General features: G+C 39.2%; 2 protein-coding genes across 3 annotated transcripts; both read left to right on the forward strand.

The window, feature by feature from the left end:
* Positions 1 to 2,624: 2,624 nt before the first annotated feature.
* Positions 2,625 to 10,309, forward strand: creb3l3a (cAMP responsive element binding protein 3-like 3a). 2 transcript variants are annotated; one of them, XM_067514099.1, is made up of 11 exons: positions 2,625 to 2,901; positions 3,293 to 3,409; positions 3,594 to 3,837; positions 4,208 to 4,341; positions 5,109 to 5,219; positions 5,315 to 5,421; positions 6,025 to 6,093; positions 6,311 to 6,395; positions 6,916 to 7,009; positions 7,593 to 7,905; positions 8,429 to 10,309. In XM_067514099.1, the coding sequence occupies exons 1-11, from the start codon at positions 2,881 to 2,883 to the stop codon at positions 8,637 to 8,639; spliced, it is 1,506 nt and encodes a 501-aa protein (XP_067370200.1). In that variant the 5' UTR covers positions 2,625 to 2,880; the 3' UTR covers positions 8,640 to 10,309. The 2 variants fall into 2 exon arrangements, with proteins under 2 accessions (XP_067370200.1, XP_067370201.1); XM_067514100.1 differs by lacking the exon at positions 8,429 to 10,309 and having other exon boundaries at positions 2,638 to 2,901; positions 7,593 to 8,364.
* A 3,915-nt stretch (positions 10,310 to 14,224) lies between these two features.
* On the forward strand, positions 14,225 to 17,581 carry rxfp3.2b (relaxin family peptide receptor 3.2b). The gene has a single exon (XM_067514440.1). The coding sequence runs from the start codon at positions 15,148 to 15,150 to the stop codon at positions 16,333 to 16,335; it is 1,188 nt and encodes a 395-aa protein (XP_067370541.1). The 5' UTR covers positions 14,225 to 15,147; the 3' UTR covers positions 16,336 to 17,581.
* Positions 17,582 to 19,553: the final 1,972 nt, after the last annotated feature.

The following is a 19,553-nucleotide window of genomic DNA, read 5'->3' on the forward strand; positions in this document are numbered from 1 at the left end:
TAACAAGTAAATTTTGTTCACCTTGTCTTCAGTCATGGTTTGTTGACCACCCCCCAACCAAAAATTTGTAAACATGCACTATTTACTATACCACTATACTGCATTATTCTATACTAGACTGGTAAGCTTCTGAAATTGGTAAACCCCCCATATATATTGCTCACTTGCAGCAGTGCATTTTTGAAAAAGTAAATCCTCCCTCTGTCCTTAGGAAATGCCAGCAGAGAGTGCTTCAATGGCAGAAAAAGATTGTTGGTCTTCTTAGCTTTTTTAACTCCACTGGATTGATGAATTGCACCAGGGTGCTTTGACTTAGTGTTCACCTACAAGTTTTTCTAGGCACATTGTTGTTAATTGCTGTAAAGAACAAAGTAAATAACAAATGGAGTTGAAATTTTTCTTTACAGAGGTAATCAATCCTAAAGTTGTAGGTGGCAATATTGTTATGTTTTAAGGAAAAAGAAGTGTACAAGGGCTTCTGAATTTGTTTAGACACTTTTTGTAATATAATATAATATAATATAATATAATATAATATAATATAATATAATATAATATAATATAATATAATATAATATAATATAATATAATATAATATAATATAATATAATATAATATAATATAGACACTGAACCTCCAACAGCCCATTCCCATCCCCAGCTGTGCAGTGCTGGTCCAAGTCCGGTAGAAACTGGGGAGGGTTGCATCAGGAAAGGCATCCGGTGTAAAAACTGTGCCAAATCAACATGATCACAATGATCTGCTGTGGTGACCCTGAACTCACGGAATAAGCCAAAAAAAAAAAATCTTATATGTAATTTATTAGACGTGTATATTACATAAGTGTCTAATAAATTTGAGTACCAGACACTTAATATAATATAATATCTTATATGTAATTTACATCATTGTTCTTCCTGTTTGTATAACATTTAATTGTGTTTCAAATAATTTTCCTGTTTTTTGTAGAAGTTTGTAACATAGAGTTTGTATATGATTGTTTGTATTTTATGTCACTTGCTGCCTTTGTTTTAAACCTATTCTATTTTGTTATTATATTCAGTGTACTTTTGATGAATCTTAATACATGTCATACACCAAAACATGCTGGCTTAAACCTTCTTAATACCACACAGGTTCACATAAAACAAACTATTGGATGGTGTTGTCATAAATATCTTGTAGTATCATTACAGAGCTTTTGCCCTTTGGAACCATCTTCCATTAGATAGCATAGTAATAATGATTAGGTCATACCTTTTTTATGAAAAACCAACAGACAGTCCTGGCAAGACAGTAACTCTGTGCTGAGTCAGCTGACAGGTTGCTTATCATACCCATCATGTTTTAGCATGGAGATTAGTGGGTCTGCTATTGTCCCTGAACCTTCTTCACTGCGTGTTTTTTTAGATAAACCTATTTACATTTCCAAATGTGATGTGTGATAAAATAAGGTCACTGGCACAGACCTTGTTTTAGTTTTTAACATGATAATGAAAACAGAGGGCGTGGGTGAAAACCTAATGTCATAAGGAGAAGTACTGGACCTGTTTTTTTTTCTGGCATCATAGGTGAGACCATGAGAATTGAAAATTTTTACTGAAACTCAAACTACTACAGCATTACTCCCATAAATAAATTTGAGGTATGAAAGATTATGAGTTACCTAAAATAGAATATATAACTAAAATAAAATTTAAAAAAGTATGAATTAAAGTTGGTATTAAAACTAAGCTCATTATAAAGACTAATAAGTTAGTAACTGTAACACTTAGTTTGGTGTATGCCCCACCAAGCAATCATAGAAGCAATAAATAATATAAACAGAAACCAAAAAATCCAAAACAATAATTTTAAGTAAAAAGAAATGTAAAAAACTAAAGCTAACTATATAAGTTGAAACCACATTAACACTGGTGGCAGGGTTCTTACCAGTAAGAACCCTTGAGATTTAGAGAAATGACTTCTCATGTGAAGGAATATGCTCACTGACCCTGGTGAGATGCATGTGCAAAACACGGGTGTGAGATCAGCCCAGCAGCTTGGAACAGAACAAACAGCTAATGTGGCTCTGTCAAATTCCATCCACCAGCACTTCAGTGCTCACTAATTCCAACAATAGGCTTAATTCTATTTGTTTAACCTCTACTACATGTAAAAATGTGTAGAAACGAAATTGTAGTTTTTTTAATCCGTGGATTAGCAGTGGTTCATTTGTTTCCAGCTAAGCTAAAGCTGCTGGTTACATCTTAATATTTACAACACAGGCACACACTTTATTTAAAGTCTCCTTTTCGGACCAATTGCTGTAGTTAAAGCATCATTTAACGTGACATTTTAATCTGACTACCTTATAACACTTTTACCATTAAATAGCGTGTATAATATTTTATTGATACAGGATTGACACAGCTGTGTAATGCTCTTATTCTATAGTTTATTTAAATATTGTCTTTTGTTTTCTTGATCCTGGCCACTGTCTGCTGGCGGGGTTCTGAATATATGCCAAAGGTCAGAGCTATCCTCAGGTCAATATGTTGTCAAAAAATAAAAGGAAAGGAAGCAACAGACTTTGACCTTTCTGGTGTTCTACATCGAAGCGGAGATCCCAGATACACCATCTGAAGTTCTTTATTTGTCTGCTTTTGGCTACCAGTCAGATTGTATCTTCTCAAAGCCAATGAAAACAAAGCGAGGTAGTTAGGTAGGTGTGTTGTGTTGGAGTTTAAACTTTGGACCTGAGAGGGGAGCAAAGAGATACTGTGGAGACTCTTTAGGAACAAAGACAAAGCTACTCCACAACAAAGTGAAGTGGATATTTTGTCTGGACCTTTTTGTTTTTGGGTTGCCATCTTTGTTGTGCCACCCACAAAGAGTATTATGGAGCATTACCCAGATCAGGTAAATACTTTCTTTTTATTACAAGTGATGAATTTCTCCTTAAGTGGGATCTGTAGGTGCTAGTTATACAGCACTGAGCAAAGTTCAGGTTTGAGAGAAAATTAAAAATGTTCAGCTAAATGTTAAATCTGCAGTGAAATGTGTTTTAGAATGACATTAAACAGATATATTTATTACATAAGTGTAATTCTGTCTTACTGACAACATATTCTGTGGGAACATGTTGTAGAGAACAGTGTGTTCAGGGAGGATAACAGTAAATTGTTGGCCGTAAATCAGCAGCCCCCAGCTGTGGCAACACATGAAACCTTTGCAGTTTTCTTTTATTTACTTCGAAGAGTAAAATGCATACTCCTGTGCGTTGTCATTACATGTCATCGTTTCATTTAAGGGTTGTGATTGCACTGAGCTGCTTAACTGGCTGTTTGATCAAAACGATGGAATTCTTCGTCACGAAGACACAGGACACCGTGGCACCCCTCCCAACTGGCCAATCCAGGACCCAAACGTGCGTGAGACTTTAGGGGAGGCTCTGATGTCACTCATCCATACTGCAATTACTTGTTTACTTCCTTTCCACTGTACAGTTCCTCCTTCACAACCCCGTAGTCTATTTTTAAAACACTTGCTCATGTCTCAAACTGTTGTCATCTTACAGAGACAGACTAATGAGAACACTTTTCCCCCAGCAGATGATGCATCCACCCCAACAGGCAAACGATGACTTTCTCAATGCTCTTCTGACCGGAAGTGACTCTGTGTCGGGCTCACCTCTCTGGTCTCCATCTCCCAGCGACAGTGGGATCAGTGAGGACCCTCCCTCAGACCAGATGGACAGTCCACAGAGATCCGAGAGCCCCCCTGGGGACGCTCAGTACTTTGGAACGATGCCCCAAACCAAGGCAGCATTGGAAGCGAACATCTCCATTGACCTCAGTAAGTCACAAATATCCACAAATTGTAACATCTAAGGCTGCAACTACATTCAAAGAGATTACTTAAACAATATTCTGATTTCCAATTATTGTTAGAGGCAGGGAACTATCAATGAAAAAGATGGCTGGTTTGACATTTTAGTTACAAAAATCTTCTAGATAAGTTCTTCTATATCCCCTTATATGTGACTGTGTACAAGAACACACATGTACAGATAATAATTATATTATAATAAATAATAATTACTATTTGATATTTCATCTTTTTGTTGTTTATCAAAGTATCCAAACAATGACACTAGCACGTCTTGATGACTGATTGTTTGCATGGACTTTATGTGTTTCCTAATGTCTGTGTGGGGTGGGCCCAGATGGCTGGGAGGCCGGCTTCCCAACAGGGAGGACAAGGATTACACCATATCCCACTGATGCACATAGACTGCAGCTGTCCTCTGGCTTCCCGATGACTGTCAAAGATCTGCTTCTGTCTGGCACACCTGATCCTGTAAGTGTTTCTCGCCCGTGTTGGGAGCTTGATGGTGTCTGTGGAGATGCTGTTGTAGCAGTAAATGGAGAATGATAGTATAGATTGGGTTTGTGTGTGTCTCTTCTTGGCTGCTTGATTCGTGCATGAAACCTGTGTACATTTGTGTGTTAGTGTCGTGCTTCGGTGAAAACATCAGTACATCGGGTGAAAACGCTCCAGTGAAAGGCACCAAGGGGTTTGACATTTGGAATTGCAAATATATTTCCTATTTTTAAACTTTCTCTATTTTGTCTTCACTTTAAGCTTCCCTATCATTCTGTTTGTCAGTTTATTTTTGAGACATGACCTCTTTAAATTGTTGGGACTTCAAAGAAAATGCTACATCGCATTTTGCGGAGAGGAAGAATAATAATCTTTTAGTTCCCCCCCCAAAAATGCTCTTGAAAGCTGGGGCTATCAAGTAAATACAGAAGATCAGAAAAGTGGGCATGCAATGGCGTGGGTTTCAGCTCGCTGTGGGTATTGAGCTCATCTTTGCAGCCCAATTTAATAAGATGAAGTTGAGAGTGGCAAAATGCAACTTAGTTCCCACGCCATAATTACTTTGAGAGAGCCATGAAATGAAACTGATGAAGGTGGACTGATAGTCTGCACTTACTTATCTACTTCCTGTGTGGTTCTAGGGAGAGAGCAGAGGGAGGAGGAAAAGATGTGAGGGAGAGAGAAAATGTCATCAAACTCAAGTGATGATGTTTTAAATATTAGTATTCATATCTCTCCACCAGCCCCCCCAGCCATCCCAACAGTCCATTCAGGAGCTGATTCTCAATGAAGATGAGAAGAAGCTTTTAGTAAAGGAGGGGGTGACTTTACCGAGCCAACTACCTCTCACAAAGGTAAACTGCTATCAGTAATTTAACAATAACAAACAATTATCAGCTCCCAGAATTTATCCCGTGGAGCCTCAAATGATGTGTGCTCTGTCAATCAGTACGAAGAAAGGATATTGAAGAAAATACGCAGAAAGATTCGCAATAAGCAGTCTGCCCAGGAGAGCAGGAAGAAGAAGAAGGAGTATATTGATGGGCTGGAGAGCAGGTAAAATACGTTTTGGACAAATATTACAAGAAAAATATTTATGGTTTTGAATATTTATGGATACAATTAATATTCAATATGCTTTCCATTATCATTATCCATTTTCTAAAACAGATTGTAAACCCTCAAGGCAGCCCTCAGCCATTTCATTTCAGTATAAATGTCACCTTGGGGCATCCTGATGGGCCGACCATCTCTGATTTTATCCTGGTGTTGACTGACCTCTCCCCATGCTAACTATGTCAACCTATTAGCTGCTGGAAATGGCCCAATTTTCAACTTGCAGAGACTTACTTTTGCTTCAGATGTGTAATCCATTTTAGCAGCATTTCTGTGTCAAATTCACTACCTTAGCAAGATTTGCATTTAAGAGTGGGGGCTGTGTAGAAATTTTGATTAAAAGTATATGTGAGTTTTGAGTGTCAGCTGTTGACTTAGTGGGAAATTGATCTTTGACTAATTATGTTGAATGCATGGTAGCAATGCTCAGTATTTTTTTTTAAACTAAGTCATAAATTAAGTGAGTTAAATAGTTTTTTGTATCTGATGAGTTCGAACTTGTCCTGCTCTTACTGTTCATGCACTGTGTATTACTTCCTCTAGAATGGCTGCCTGCAATGCGCACAACCAGGAGCTGCAGAGGAAAGTGTCCCAGCTGGAGAAATGCAACATGTGAGTGATTTTAAAAAATATGTTTTCGTTTCATTCCCACTCATTTAATCTTTTCTGATCTTTAAACAAAATATTATTGTTGTTGACAGTTTTTCACACAGAAATTACCTTTAGCATTTTGCCTTTATTTCTTGTGATGTCAAACACTTGTTCATCAAATTATTTTCGCGTATGTTTTACATTCTTTTTTTCACCTTTACCCCTCTTTTCTCTGTAGGTCACTAATGGAACAGCTGCGCAGGCTGCAGGCCCTGGTCATGAATACATCTAGCAAGCCTGCCCAGACAGGGACATGTGTACTGGTAGGGACATTGTCAGCGTATGTGCCAGCCAACTGAACTAACTGCTTAAAAACACCCACCTCCACAGGAAGCCAAATAGCAACAACAGTTACAGTGGTGTAGCCACTGTGACAATCTAGATGTGTAGGCTACATGATCTGCACAAAAGAGATAAAAAGATGCAGTCACCATTCAGAAAAATACAATGTATGAACAGAAGTCATTTACAGCCTTTGATCACTGCAGTAGAATCAGGTGCCGGAGGCAACATGAGTGGAATAGAATTTTTAATCTATACATATAAATGAGTTTCAGTTCCCAGTCAAAGAATATTTCACAAGTGAAGTGCAGTGTGAGTAGTGTTTCTTCTGAACATTGCAGTCTGAAAGCATAATGACAGAGGGGACTATCCAGGCCCTACAAAAGAACATTTTCAAGTATCAACTTTCTTTGAGTTGAATGCATTATGAATTGTGTGTGTTTTGATCAGTCTTTTTCTCTCTTTTCTCTTGATTTTCTTTTTTTTTTACCACATTCTCAGGTGCTTTTGCTGTCCTTCTCCCTAATCCTGTTCCCCAGTCTTAAGCCTTTCTCTGACACCAAGGTCAGCCAAGGAGACTTCAGTCCAGTCAGAAGTGAGTAACCTTCAGCAACAAATAGCTTTGTGCGCCCACCTGCCAACTAATCCGGCACCTCTCTGTCACAGCCAACAAGCTTGTTAAAACTGCAGTCTCACCCACAGCTGGAAAGGTTCTGTTGTGCAGAGCCCCACAGCCTGCTCTGCTTGTCTGAGGATTAGCTGTTCACTTAAAGGGCAACTTCACAGGTTTTCACCTCGCTTTTGAGGATTATTCTGTAGTTTGGGGAGTTATGTTTAATTGAAATTCAAATTATCCTCCTTTAAACATCATATTGTCACTATGAGTATTAAGCTATTATTCAGTCAACAGCTTCTGAGCAAACACCCACTACATCAAACACCTATAAACTGATTCACTTTCATACCTTACTCTGAATGCTAAAGACCAGATTTTAAAGTTAAGCAAAGCTCTCAAATGTACTAATTAAGGAGAAATTGTGGAAGTTCTCTAAAGAGTCAAATATATACAAAGTTGCATACCATGGTATTGCGGCTGAGATTTATGTACTCACGAAAGAACACATGCTGCAAGCACAATGGCACAAGCTGATTTTTTTCTCTGTCTTATTCTCACACAGTCCAGTCACGGTCCCTGCAGAACCTTCAAGCTTCCCGTGTGCTTCATGTCATTGAGCCCCCGTTCTCCACTGAGGATGAATCAGAGCCTCTGCATCGACACTTCCCTGGAGACCCAGGATTGGACGATATTGCTGCACTGATGGGAAAGCTGGGAGTGATCCAAGAGCGAACCAGTTTGGAGCCTGTGTCTATTAACAGCAGTCAGGAGGAAAGCATGGGTCATTTCCATGTAGATCCAATCACTGGTCACATAGCTACTGTGACACTGGATCCCCATCGCTCTGGCAGGCTGCGACCACATGCTGATGACATGTAAGAGGAAAGAGGAAATAATTCCCACATAAATTCCCCAATTACTCGTCCTCCTCCTAAAGCAGGGAATTAGCTGGGGTTGCTTCCCAGACAGAGAAATTAGTTTTTAATCATTCCCGTTTTGCCTTTAGTATATGTATAAAGTCTTTGTGTCTTTGCCTTATTTGTGATACTGTTTTATATCAGTATATGAATTTGAATCTTACCCTGATATTGCCTGTCAAGATTTAGTGTGATTCCTTTGCCTGGATTTGATTATTCTGTCAGTGTAAATCAGTGTGTTTCAGTCTGTCACACTGGTTAAACAGGGCTATGATGATGTGTATAGTTTGATTTGAATGTATAATTAGTCGAACGTTCAGGGACTAGCCTCAAACACAAGATGTCAAAATTGCTGTAGATCAGTTGGACGGAAACCATATGGATCCATTTTCTCTCTATTACATTTTAGACCTCAAACAGTTAAACTCAATATTTCTCTTTGACAGCTCTGACTGAAAAGATTTGATTCAATGTCTCAAAGGTTGACTACAGTAAGTTTGATGTCAGAGGAGACATGTTTCATTGAGAGGGAGACAGAAAACTGGGCCAAAGGTAACACAGATGACCTCTTATCTAATGACTCAGACCACTTGCCCATGTTGATAAATTGTATTTACTTGCTGAAGACAGGCTTTAGCTTGTGTCCACAGCACTGTCTGGCTCATCAGTGCAGTCCATGGGTGATGAAATGAAAGTGCTCTTAACCTGACTGACACTCAAGTATAACATTCCTTGGAGGTACAGACTTAATTTGGCACTTGTATTTGGATAGTCATAAAATGTAAAAAAGATTTCAGGTTTAACTGAATCCAAAACATGGGACTTGTTTTTTAAAGAAAATATTTTTTTGAATAAGTCAGTGTTTTGTTGGACTGTGAAGCTAGAATGTGACAGTGCTGAGGAATGCAGCTAAAGTCAGACATTCAAGCACACAATTTCTGTAAGTTTCCAGAACTGCCAATTTCAAAGCTTATGAATGTCGTAACCAATTTGATGCCGATCTATTTCATAGTATTATGTGTGATTGAAGGAATATTCTTTGCGCCCAGAGGCTTTTCCTCCTCCAATCAGTGCAAACAATTGTTAACAAAGTCATTTTTCTGTTTAGAAATGACTGGCTTTGAACCGGGTTCGTCACAAATTTATGATCTGCATAATCAGTATTAACAGCATGCAGAGCAAAGGACTGTGTTTTATGTAAAACACAGTAAACAAACCCTTAATTTAAATGTTAGTGTTACATCGTCAGCCATGCATGTATGTGATCTGATCTGTGATGTGTGATCTGGTCGACTCGTTTTCTCCCTGCTCCTGTCCCTTGTCTTCTTTTTTGACTCTGTCCATTCAATTCTTTGCCTTTAATCAAGCTGAAAGTCTGTTGACCACCAGTGTCTGTAATCAGCAACTTAACGCACTACTTTGATTAACTGAATCCCCAAGGAGCTGAGATCCTCCACACACCGGCTCCCACTGAGTTTGCGCAGCCATGAGGGAATGATGAGAAGCCTGAGTGAATCAAGGTGTGCCCCTCACCTTCTTTTAATCTACAAATGGGCCTTTTTTGTTTCAAGGTGTGACGCTGACTCAGACAAACAGTGTACTGTTTGTTTGGTGGAGGATTGCTGAGCACCTCCAAACTTTCTTATTAACAAAATAGTTTTTTCCAATTTCACAGAGAGAGTGAGGGAATTAAACAACTAACCACATAGTCAAGCTTGCGAGCTCCCACCATAGAGAAATGCAAGAGCAACAGAAAGTGTTATGTTGTTTTTCTTTTGTCTTTTTTCTGTTGTTTTTTTAGACATGGCTCATGACAGAAATGTAGAAAAAGTTCAGATAATTGGAAAGATTTGTTTTGTTATATTATAAAAGTAAAAATAATGTAAAATGCAGCTGATGATTTCTTTCATGTGAGGTCATTTTGTTAATGAATTAGAATTTTCGTCACATTGCTGTAGAACTGATACTACTAAGGGCAACTTATTTCTCTACCATCTATTAAATACTTAACTTATTTCCATTTTTACACTGTAAACTATCTAAATGTCAGCTATAAGCAGCCTCTCTGTCTTTCAATTAAGGCACATATCAGCACAAGAAATTGTCCTGGCATCGATTAACTGCCTGATAATAAAGGTCTCTATAATTTACTTGGACTGGCCACCCTGAAATTATGCAACTGAATGTATTTTTGTGGATTTATACAAAATGTGCATTATTTATACATAAAGTTGTTTTCAACAATTCCTAGCAAGGGCATGTTTTTCAAAATGATGGACTACACTATGAATGTGAAGGAATTCATAAAAGAGTTGCTAGCATTGTGCAGTTCAACAGGAATAATAAAAAAACTTGCACACTGGTTACTATTAGTAAGAGGCAGTGTGACTTCATGTGTTTTCATAAATCAATCCACTTCCACTGGAAATTGTACGTAAAGTTTGAATTAAGTGGTGGGATTATAGGACAATAAGTGCATATAGGGCACAGGAATAGATAAGCCAGTGAAAAAACACATTTCAAGCTAAATCCAAATCTCAAAACTAATGCAATGCACAATCAATGCTGTACACTGGGTCAAAAGATTAAGGGCCATGTCTGTCATACTCTTTACATACAGCCAGGTGTTTGCAGCAAAACGAAAGTCAATTTGATTCTAAAACAACAGGGCTAATAAACCATTGGGTACATTAAAACACACTGCACATGTTCCTGTTTCAGTCAATAAAAAAGATGCATTTCTTGGTTTGACAGCTATTATTTGTTCTCAATTCATGGCAAATTAAGTGATGTTGATAGGATGGCATTGCTTATGTAGCCTTACAACAGAGTTTTCATAGCTTGCTAACTGTGAAAAGCACATTAGACAGTTTTTGCTTATTTGTCTGTTAGCATTACTGTGATGCAATTTGGTAAGCTGGGTAAGCAGAGGTGTCTTGGCCAAAACAGTCTTTTGCTTTAAACTTGACAGAATAACAAATTACATTTTAATGAGGACAAACATCCAAGGAAGAAAAAATAAATCATAACTAACTTCTCAGAGTTCTCAGTCTCAGAGTTCTTCACAGATGTTACAGCCACCCTAACTAATTGAAAAAGATCAAACTGCCCCTGACAGTGCATTCTGGAGGATTGTAGGGTGAGCAATCATTTGTAACATTCATCTGCTCTAAAGCTTCATACTGATTTTTATGGAAATATCAAAATAAATTCATGGGCCACAGACGGTCTGGATGTCATCACAGTTGCGTCTGATCTCTGAGTCCGAATTTCAGACCTATTGGCAAGGTAAGTTTGGTAAAATTTTAGCAGAGCAGACAACTCGCTGTTAATTGGAAGCATCTTAAATCAGCTTCATCTTGTGAAGACGACAAATTAAGCTTAATGTGTAATCAGTACAATCTTAGACTTAACAAGAGAATCTAATATTTATAGCTTCAACCTAGTTAGGAAGACAGTTGTTTTGACTGCTTGGTGAAAAAAAAAACACACACATCTTTTGGTTTCAGACAGCTGATTGCATCACCATAGCAAAAATACACTAACCCTATCTTCAACTCAGTAACATATAATTTTTTGAAGTTCCCAAGTGCATCATAGAATCTTGGGGAGGTAATAAAATGCAGATTCAGGCAGTACTTCGGTTCTTCAGTTAAGAAAGGTACATGTCAATGTATCCTATTGTCCAGAAGACCAGTTTCTGTGATGGATATTAAAGTTTCCAGAGGGAAAATGACTCACAGAGTGATTTACACCTCAGTCCAGTCAACTCAGATGCAGCATGAACAAAGCATATTTTGATAAAGGTGCATGGAGTGGTTGTGAGGGTGAGTCAACAACGTGTAAACACATAAAGGTTTCATTAACCGGGCACAGTGTCGCCACAGAGCTGGTTACGTCACTCAAGTGAGTCTTAAAAAAGCTCATCAAATAACTATGTCACAATGTGTACTTTTCTTTACTAATGGTAAAAGTACAAACACCAGATGTAGTGGTGGCAGATCATTTGGAGATCATTCTCTAGGTTATTCTGAAAGAGTCCAGAGCCAAAATTAAAACAGTGGAAAAAAGTAAAATACATTGGGTTATTAATAGAATGTGTGACTGCTTGAAATAAAAAGAGAATGTTTAATTTTAAACTGTAATAATACCACCTGCCTGTGTTGTAATTTTTGAGAGAAGCATTATTAAGCAATAGGTTAATTCATTCCACAGGGGCCGTTAAAGCTCTTCTGAGAGCTTCAGCTACACAGGATTGGAGTACAATGCACCTTGAGGATGTAGATGAAGCCTATCAAACAACTCCCTCATTCAGGTCTACGGTCCCTCCCGTCCGCTGCGCTTTGCCAATGAACAACAATGAACCACCACCGCACACAAGACACCAAGCAGCTCAGCTCAGCGATCCCACGATGATGGAACGAGCCATCAAACTCGCAATACGATTATTCAAAAAACTGCTGAAAACAAAACTCTCCCACACCTTCCTACGCACTTAAATCTATTAACGTAAACACGTCTTCTGATAGCACTTTGCTTTGATGTTTTTTCCTTGACTTATATTTTTGCATGCCTTGTAACTCACTTGTAAGTCGCTATGGATGAAAGCGTCTGCTAAATGACATAAATGTAAATGTAATTTGAAATGTAAAGGATTTATTGCCTTAATAAATAACTAGTATGCTAAAGACTGCCCTCTAATGGAAGAAGTTCGCGATATAATGATTACGATTTTATTACAAATTGGGATACAAATGGTTGGAAAGAATGTTGATTGATGGGTTTTCCGATAAATAACATCGAGCCCACAAAAAAGCTGTCAAAACCTGGTCCTTGCGATCCTTAAAAGTATGGAGCATCAAGGTGACGCTCAAGGTGATATTAGTATACATTGTGTTAACAATGGGCGGTCAGGTTCCTTTGCATCTCCACAGCCTTTGGCTCACACCTGACTCAAATTCGTAACTGCAGCACCAATTTTCTTTTTACTGGAATTTCAGCAAAACACAACAATGCATCCTGCAACAAGTATTTCCTTTATTTGGAAACCTCTAGAGTGTAACTGTAATATCTGCCTGTGGTAATAAAGCTGCAAAACTTCTGTTGCACACACAAAATGGGCAAAAGGGAGTGTTTGTGTTTACCTATATGCTAAGTATACTGCTTCCCCTGAGCAGTTACTAATGCATCTATCTACATTATGATCACAGTGTTATGTGAGGATTTTTTATATCTACATGAATAACTCAGAGTATGTAAAAAGTGGTTGCTGTAAAATGGCATGTACTTAGTAATGTGCAGATTTAGTTGAAGGCTTAGAACATTAAGCAGGAAGACTGTCAAGTGCTTGCACACTTGGAGGTTTAGGGATTGTTAAGATGACAAGAACTGGGTCGCTGTGACGCAGATTAATTCTTCTTCACATAGTGAAGTCCTTTAATTTGCTCAGCCTACAAGGGGGGAATACTTATTGTATAGTAGAGGGAAACGTAACAGAAAGTGAAAGGGTTTCATTTACAGTCTGAGGACAACTAGATTTGTTTCTGTATACCAAAGTCTCTCTGGACGGTTGGACAACCTGACAGCATCTACAACAGGTGGCACCAAATGTTTGCTGGCAACGAACCAGCACTGACACGGAGTGAGCTCTGCAGCATATGATATGATAGAAGAAGTATATATTTTGGATTAACAGAAAACCATAAATAGAAAAGCCTAATGAATTGTCTCCAACATGCATGGAAGTGTGCAAGGTATGTAAACTGTTTTCTGAACCAGAAAACTCTAAATTGCCGATATGTGTGGATGTGAGTGTGAATGGCTGCCTGTCTGTGTATGCTCTCTGTGCTGGCCATGAGACTAGAGATTAGTGGCCCGTCCAGTGTGGAACCCACTTCTCACCCTATGATTGCTGGGCTCCAGCACTCCAACAACCTGCGTGGTTGAAGATAAGTCCTGGTTTTTAGAATGAAGAAACGTATGTGTACATAGTCTATGGGAAAACAACAGATGCAGCCAGGCTGCTGGTTGCCAAAAGTTGGTAAAGATGACTGAATGCTGGTTTTAGTGTCGGTGTGGAGTGAGGATAGTTTGATTAAATGATAAAATGACAGAAATAATCCTTTATTGCTTGCAGATTTTTATTATGTATTTACTTGTGGCAATTTGTGCTCGAAGTTTCTGGAAAACTGCATTGACTCTCTCTTAAAAAACATTGTAAGAAATTCAATCTATGATTGGTGCTTGTTTATACATATTTAAAACCTGAAATATTTTTGCCAGAGATAAACAGAGGATACATTTCTCTGTTACTCCATTTTTGTCAGTAAAGGCATCAAAGGTTTAATTATGCTAAAGTGATAAATATTGGTGTAAAATGATCAAAATTCGTTTAGGATTTTGCAGCACAAAATACGTACTATTATTAGAAGTAAGCCTAGTAGTAGCAGTACAGATAATACCATATTTATTTGTTTGTTAGTTTTGCTTTTCCTTAACCACAGCGGTTTGTTTTTGCACTCTCCTGACCCCGTTTCCCTTTTCCTTTAAAATGTTGCAGCAGCCAGAGGATTTGTAAAAGCGCATATCCTACACTTTTAAAACCAGAGCGGGACATGTTGATCCGGACACACTGCTCTTAAAAAAAGGCTGAAGGTCTCTAATTGTTTTGTCCTTGATCCTTCTCTTGCACCTGTGTACAGTCGATTAAAACGTCCTCTCCACGCCTTAACCAGTTTTACGCGCACGTGTCTCCTCGTCTCCCCCTCAAAAAAGAAAACAAAACAAAACAAACCATAAACACGATAATCTTGAAGCTGTCGGTGTAGAGTCAGGATACATTAGGGCTTCACCCCTGACGGACATGCTGGAAGACTTAGATGTTGCTGCGGGTATCAGAGCGGATTTCGCTCTTACCCAATCATCCGGCTGCAGCGTCGACCGCGCGGCGGAGCTGTGCCCGTTCACCCAGACGCTATAAATTGACGCGGCGCGCAGAGTCGTGAGTTGTTGTGGAAGAGAGGAGAAGAAGAGGATCGTGACAGAGTGACAGAGGATAGCATCTGTGGCTCTATGGGAGATCATCTGTTAGTGAGCAGGATGACTTATTGCCATGATATCAACTGCAACTTTTTTCTGCCTTTTTGGTAACAAATAGCTGTACAACTTCACTGTCCAACGTGAGAGCAAAAGAGCCCGGCCATGCAGCTGAATGAGACTGCACTTCAAACACTGGCCCCAGAGGCATGTGAGCAGCAAATACTACAGGATGACAACCCCGGTGGAGGGTCCATCAGCAATCTGTCACTGCACTGCTGGCTGCAGCTCCTCACTAAAGAGTCTATCATGGAACTTCAAGGAGACACCTCCAGTCTAGTGGTACGTGTGATGATAGCATGTGTCTACTCTATAGTCTGTGCACTTGGGCTGGTGGGAAACTCATTGGCTCTGTATCTGCTGCACTCACGTTACAGGCAGAAGCAATCATCCATCAACTGCTTCGTGATGGGACTGGCTATCACAGACCTACAGTTTGTTCTCACTTTACCTTTCTGGGCAGTGGACACAGCCCTGGATTTCCGTTGGCCATTTGGTCGTGTTATGTGTAAAATTATCAACTCCGTTACAACCATGAATATGTATGCCAGTGTGTTCTTCCTCACAGCTATGAGTGTAGCCCGCTATTACTCTATCTCCTCTGCGCTGAAGATGCACTGCCGGCGGGCGGCAGCTGCCAGGGCCAAGTGGATGAGCCTGGGCATCTGGGCCGTCTCCCTGCTGGCCACTTTGCCTCATGCCATCTACTCCACCAGTGCCCAAGTGTCAGACGAGGAGCTTTGCCTGGTGCGCTTCCCAGACTCAGGCAGCTGGGATCCACAGCTTCTTTTGGGTCTATACCAATTGCAAAAGGTCCTGCTGGGCTTCCTTATTCCTCTGATCATAATCACCGTCTGCTATCTACTACTACTGCGTTTGATTCTCAGCCGGCGCATCACAGGTGCAGCAGGCCCAGAGCAGGGACGGCAAAGCCGTCGCTCTAAAGTGACCAAATCCATTGCCATCGTGGTTCTGTCCTTCTTTCTGTGCTGGCTTCCCAATCAGGCGCTCACTCTCTGGGGAGTGCTCATAAAGTTTGACCTTGTGCCCTTCAGCAAGGCTTTCTACAATGCACAGGCCTACGCCTTCCCCCTGACAGTGTGTTTGGCACACACCAACAGCTGCCTCAACCCTGTACTCTACTGCTTGATTCGCCGGGAGTTTAGGGCAGGTCTCAAGGAGCTTCTCCTCCGCTCCACTCCATCCTTCAGGAGCTGGTCTCATCTGCTGCGTCGGAAAACCAAAGTAGCTGAGGCGCCAGCTGTTGATGTGCTGGTCCAAATGGATGTCTGACTGGCGTACTGTGACAGCAGCTGATGAAGGGACAGACTGACTCACAGAGTGAGAGCTGTTTATATTGTTGAAGCGGAGTAATTGAAATGAGGGTACACTTATTTCAGCCTTGTCAACAGAAAAAATCAATTATCACTTTGGCTTTTGAAAACTCTAAAATCTTAACGGACTACAGAGTGAAATGCACCCCACAAGATTTTCTCTGCAAATGTTTTACTTGACTCTCATGTGGTTTGCTGCTGCGTATCTTTCTCTTTCCACCTGTGTCAGGCAATGCAGAAGGAGCTTTCCCCATGTGGTGGGCAGTTACTGTGTTTGTGTTTGTTTCACAATGTCATTATGTACCCTTTTAAAACTGTAAAAGCAAAATGACAAAACAAAACCTAAACCCATAATTTAATAGATCAGTTAAGTACTTGCAATATCTTAAGACAATATATGAAAAGTCTGTTTGTGCACATATATTAAAAATTAAGAAAAAGAGAAGTACTTTACAAAGGCTGTGCAATTTATTTTTCTAGCAGCAAAGAATGATAATTGTTGGATGCATTGTCATGGAGAACATGTTCATGCCTGAAATTATGTCAAAATGAAAAGCAAAGAAATCAGTACAAGGTAGCAGATCATAGATCATAGATGTGTGTCCGTTTTCAAGGTAAGAGAAGAGAATAAGACCTAATGCATCGAATGCTTCAGTGTGGCATTCTGTCTTTAAGCAAATCTACAAGAATCCAGAGTTAGAGCAACTTATAGAATATATAAGCACCTAAATAAATATAAATATGCTAACTATTGAGCTCCCTCTTTCACTCATTGACTATCCACACACAGATTCACACCAATATTTACATATGCAGTAGACTCATAGTTTTAGATGTGTCAGCTCAAACACACCAAACATGATGAATAATTCAGATTTTAGATGGAATTTGCAGGTTTGTGTGTATTAGCAGCATGTATGCTCCAAACCAGGCCATTTATTAGGAGCATTACTCAATGGACAGTTCATTGATGCCAACACCAATTCTTTCTGTGTTAAATGACACAGATACGCTGCAGGAGCAAAAACGTAACTGAATAAAACTGATAATGTGATGTCCTGTGACTCATTTGTTCACCATTCATTCATATCATGACCTTAATCATCATCTTTTACTGAAGACATTTGTTAAATTGAAAATGCTAATGGAAAATGATGTATTCTGACATTCTGTAAATGAAATAAAGTAAATATTACATTAAAGCCTTCAGCTGGAACTATTCGGAATAATTGTTTAAAATTCAGAGCACATACACTGGGAGATGAATTAGGCAGCAATGCTTCCGAGAGTTTAAAGCATATAACATAGCACTAATTTCAAACAATCTCTGGGTGGAGAGGGGCATCAGATGCTACATAAACTCCTCTGTTCCTTTATTAATAGGATCTAATTTTCTCCTTCTGTGTTTGCGCAGCATCTCTTCAATCACTAACAACATCAGCACAGTGCAGCACAAACTATCTCAGAACAAAGGTGCTGACAATCATATACACTGTTGACAAGAATTGCCATCAGATAAAGGGAAAAGCTTCTAATGAGCTAGGATGATAAAACAATTTTATTTTCACTTTTATTTTCAGCAAAGCTCCTGTTACCTGGAGCGAAAACACATTAAATATGGTGACAGGTATTTGACTTTAATGTGTCTAACATCTTTTGCAAAATTAAGGATATGCTTAGTATCAGTTTCAGGTAAAATTGTCATATCATCTGGTTGATGAAACAATATAAATCCCTGTTATAAAAGCTGTGGGAATGAGACTCAATTAGACAAACAGGAGTCGCCTTTTGTCAGTTAGTTAATGGAAATGAATTAAGAAGAATAGGAATCTGCCCTGCTAGTTGTAAGGGTGCAGAAACTGTTTTCTTTTGTACCTGTCAAAAATTATATTACAGAGAAAACTTTATCATTTCAATTTACAGTAAATTGTATTTACATGTGACGTTTTGTGCACATATTCCTATGAGCTAAATGACACACAGCCTGTTCCAGCCTCACTGTTTCTTTAAGGTGCCATGGACTGGATAGTCTGCTGTGTGTTCTGCACTCGAACCAATATTCACACAATGCATAGAAGTGGGAGGTGGATCAACAGAAGCCCACAGCTCATCACCGCCCCAGGGTCCCATAGTAGCTTAATCCAGTCATGCTGGAAACCGAGTTATTTTCAGCAAATACCAGAACTTCCTAAAACCAGAGTTAAGCTTTGTTTAACGTCATCCCACTGTTTGTTTTGAACAATTCAGGTCTTCATTAATGCAACAGAGAGATGTGGCTTCTACAATAATAATGCTTACTGAGATTCTTTTCATTTAAATTCACTTTTGGGCTGAGCTTATCTTTTAATATTTTCGGCCCTGATTATGCAACACATTTTTTAACAAAGTGTTAACATTTTCAGATTAGTATCTGGTCAACATTGATGAATGTTGAAAACCCCTATTGTTTGACTGACAGACTTACAACCAGTCTGTATCATTTACCCTCATATGTAACAGATAACCTTTAGACAATATATATGCAAACTTTTTAGCCTTGCAAGCAGCCTGCAATTCACAGAAAAGAGTTCTGGGTTAGCCTTGTTTCAGTAACTGCAAATGTGCCTAATGTCTTCCAAGGCAAATGTCCTAGAATGAAAGCTCAGCACACAGAGCTAATAAATGAATGAACAAATGACATATATTGAAAAATGATTTAGCATTAGGTTAGGCCTACAGTGCTTTCCCTCTAACAATACAGTGTGAGAGATACCTGTAGGGCAGGAGATGAAGGACTTACTGAGTCACAGGGAAGTAAAGCAGCAGAAAAGCTTTGAGCTCTTTTATGCTTTGGGTGTACAACATTGAAACAAACCAACAAAAAAGGCCAAAGTACGTGTTGTCTCTTAATGCATTCACCCCTAAACTTATGACATATCTTTAGGGTCATACACATCAAGGATTTTTTTCCCTTCTCTCCTAAGAGACGTCTCACACACGAAACAGCTAAAACAGGAGTTTGTGCAGTTATCAGTGAACTAATAGACTTATGAACATGCACTTACCCATTAATAGCAGGGCTTTTCATCAATACTTATCCAACTGGGGCAGGAAGTGGCAGTAGAAGGTTGGATGATACCCTTGGCTCTGGCCTTTCTCCAAGGCCTAACGACATTTGGAAACTCTAGAATATTTAAT

The sequence above is a fragment of the Channa argus genome, chromosome 8 (assembly GCF_033026475.1).
Source record: "Channa argus isolate prfri chromosome 8, Channa argus male v1.0, whole genome shotgun sequence".
Classification (NCBI taxonomy): Eukaryota; Metazoa; Chordata; class Actinopteri; order Anabantiformes; family Channidae; genus Channa; species Channa argus.

Excerpts from the sequence above, each read along its gene's own strand:
- rxfp3.2b (XM_067514440.1), top strand. The coding sequence starts at position 15,148 with ATGCAGCTGAATGAGACTGCACTTCAAACACTGGCCCCAGAGGCATGT.
- creb3l3a (XM_067514099.1), top strand. The coding sequence starts at position 2,881 with ATGGAGCATTACCCAGATCAG. Across the intron at positions 3,838-4,207 it reads GAACATCTCCATTGACCTCA|ATGGCTGGGAGGCCGGCTTC; the intron begins GTAAGTCACAAA and ends GGGTGGGCCCAG. Across the intron at positions 7,906-8,428 it reads CGACCACATGCTGATGACAT|GTTGACTACAGTAAGTTTGA; the intron begins GTAAGAGGAAAG and ends AATGTCTCAAAG.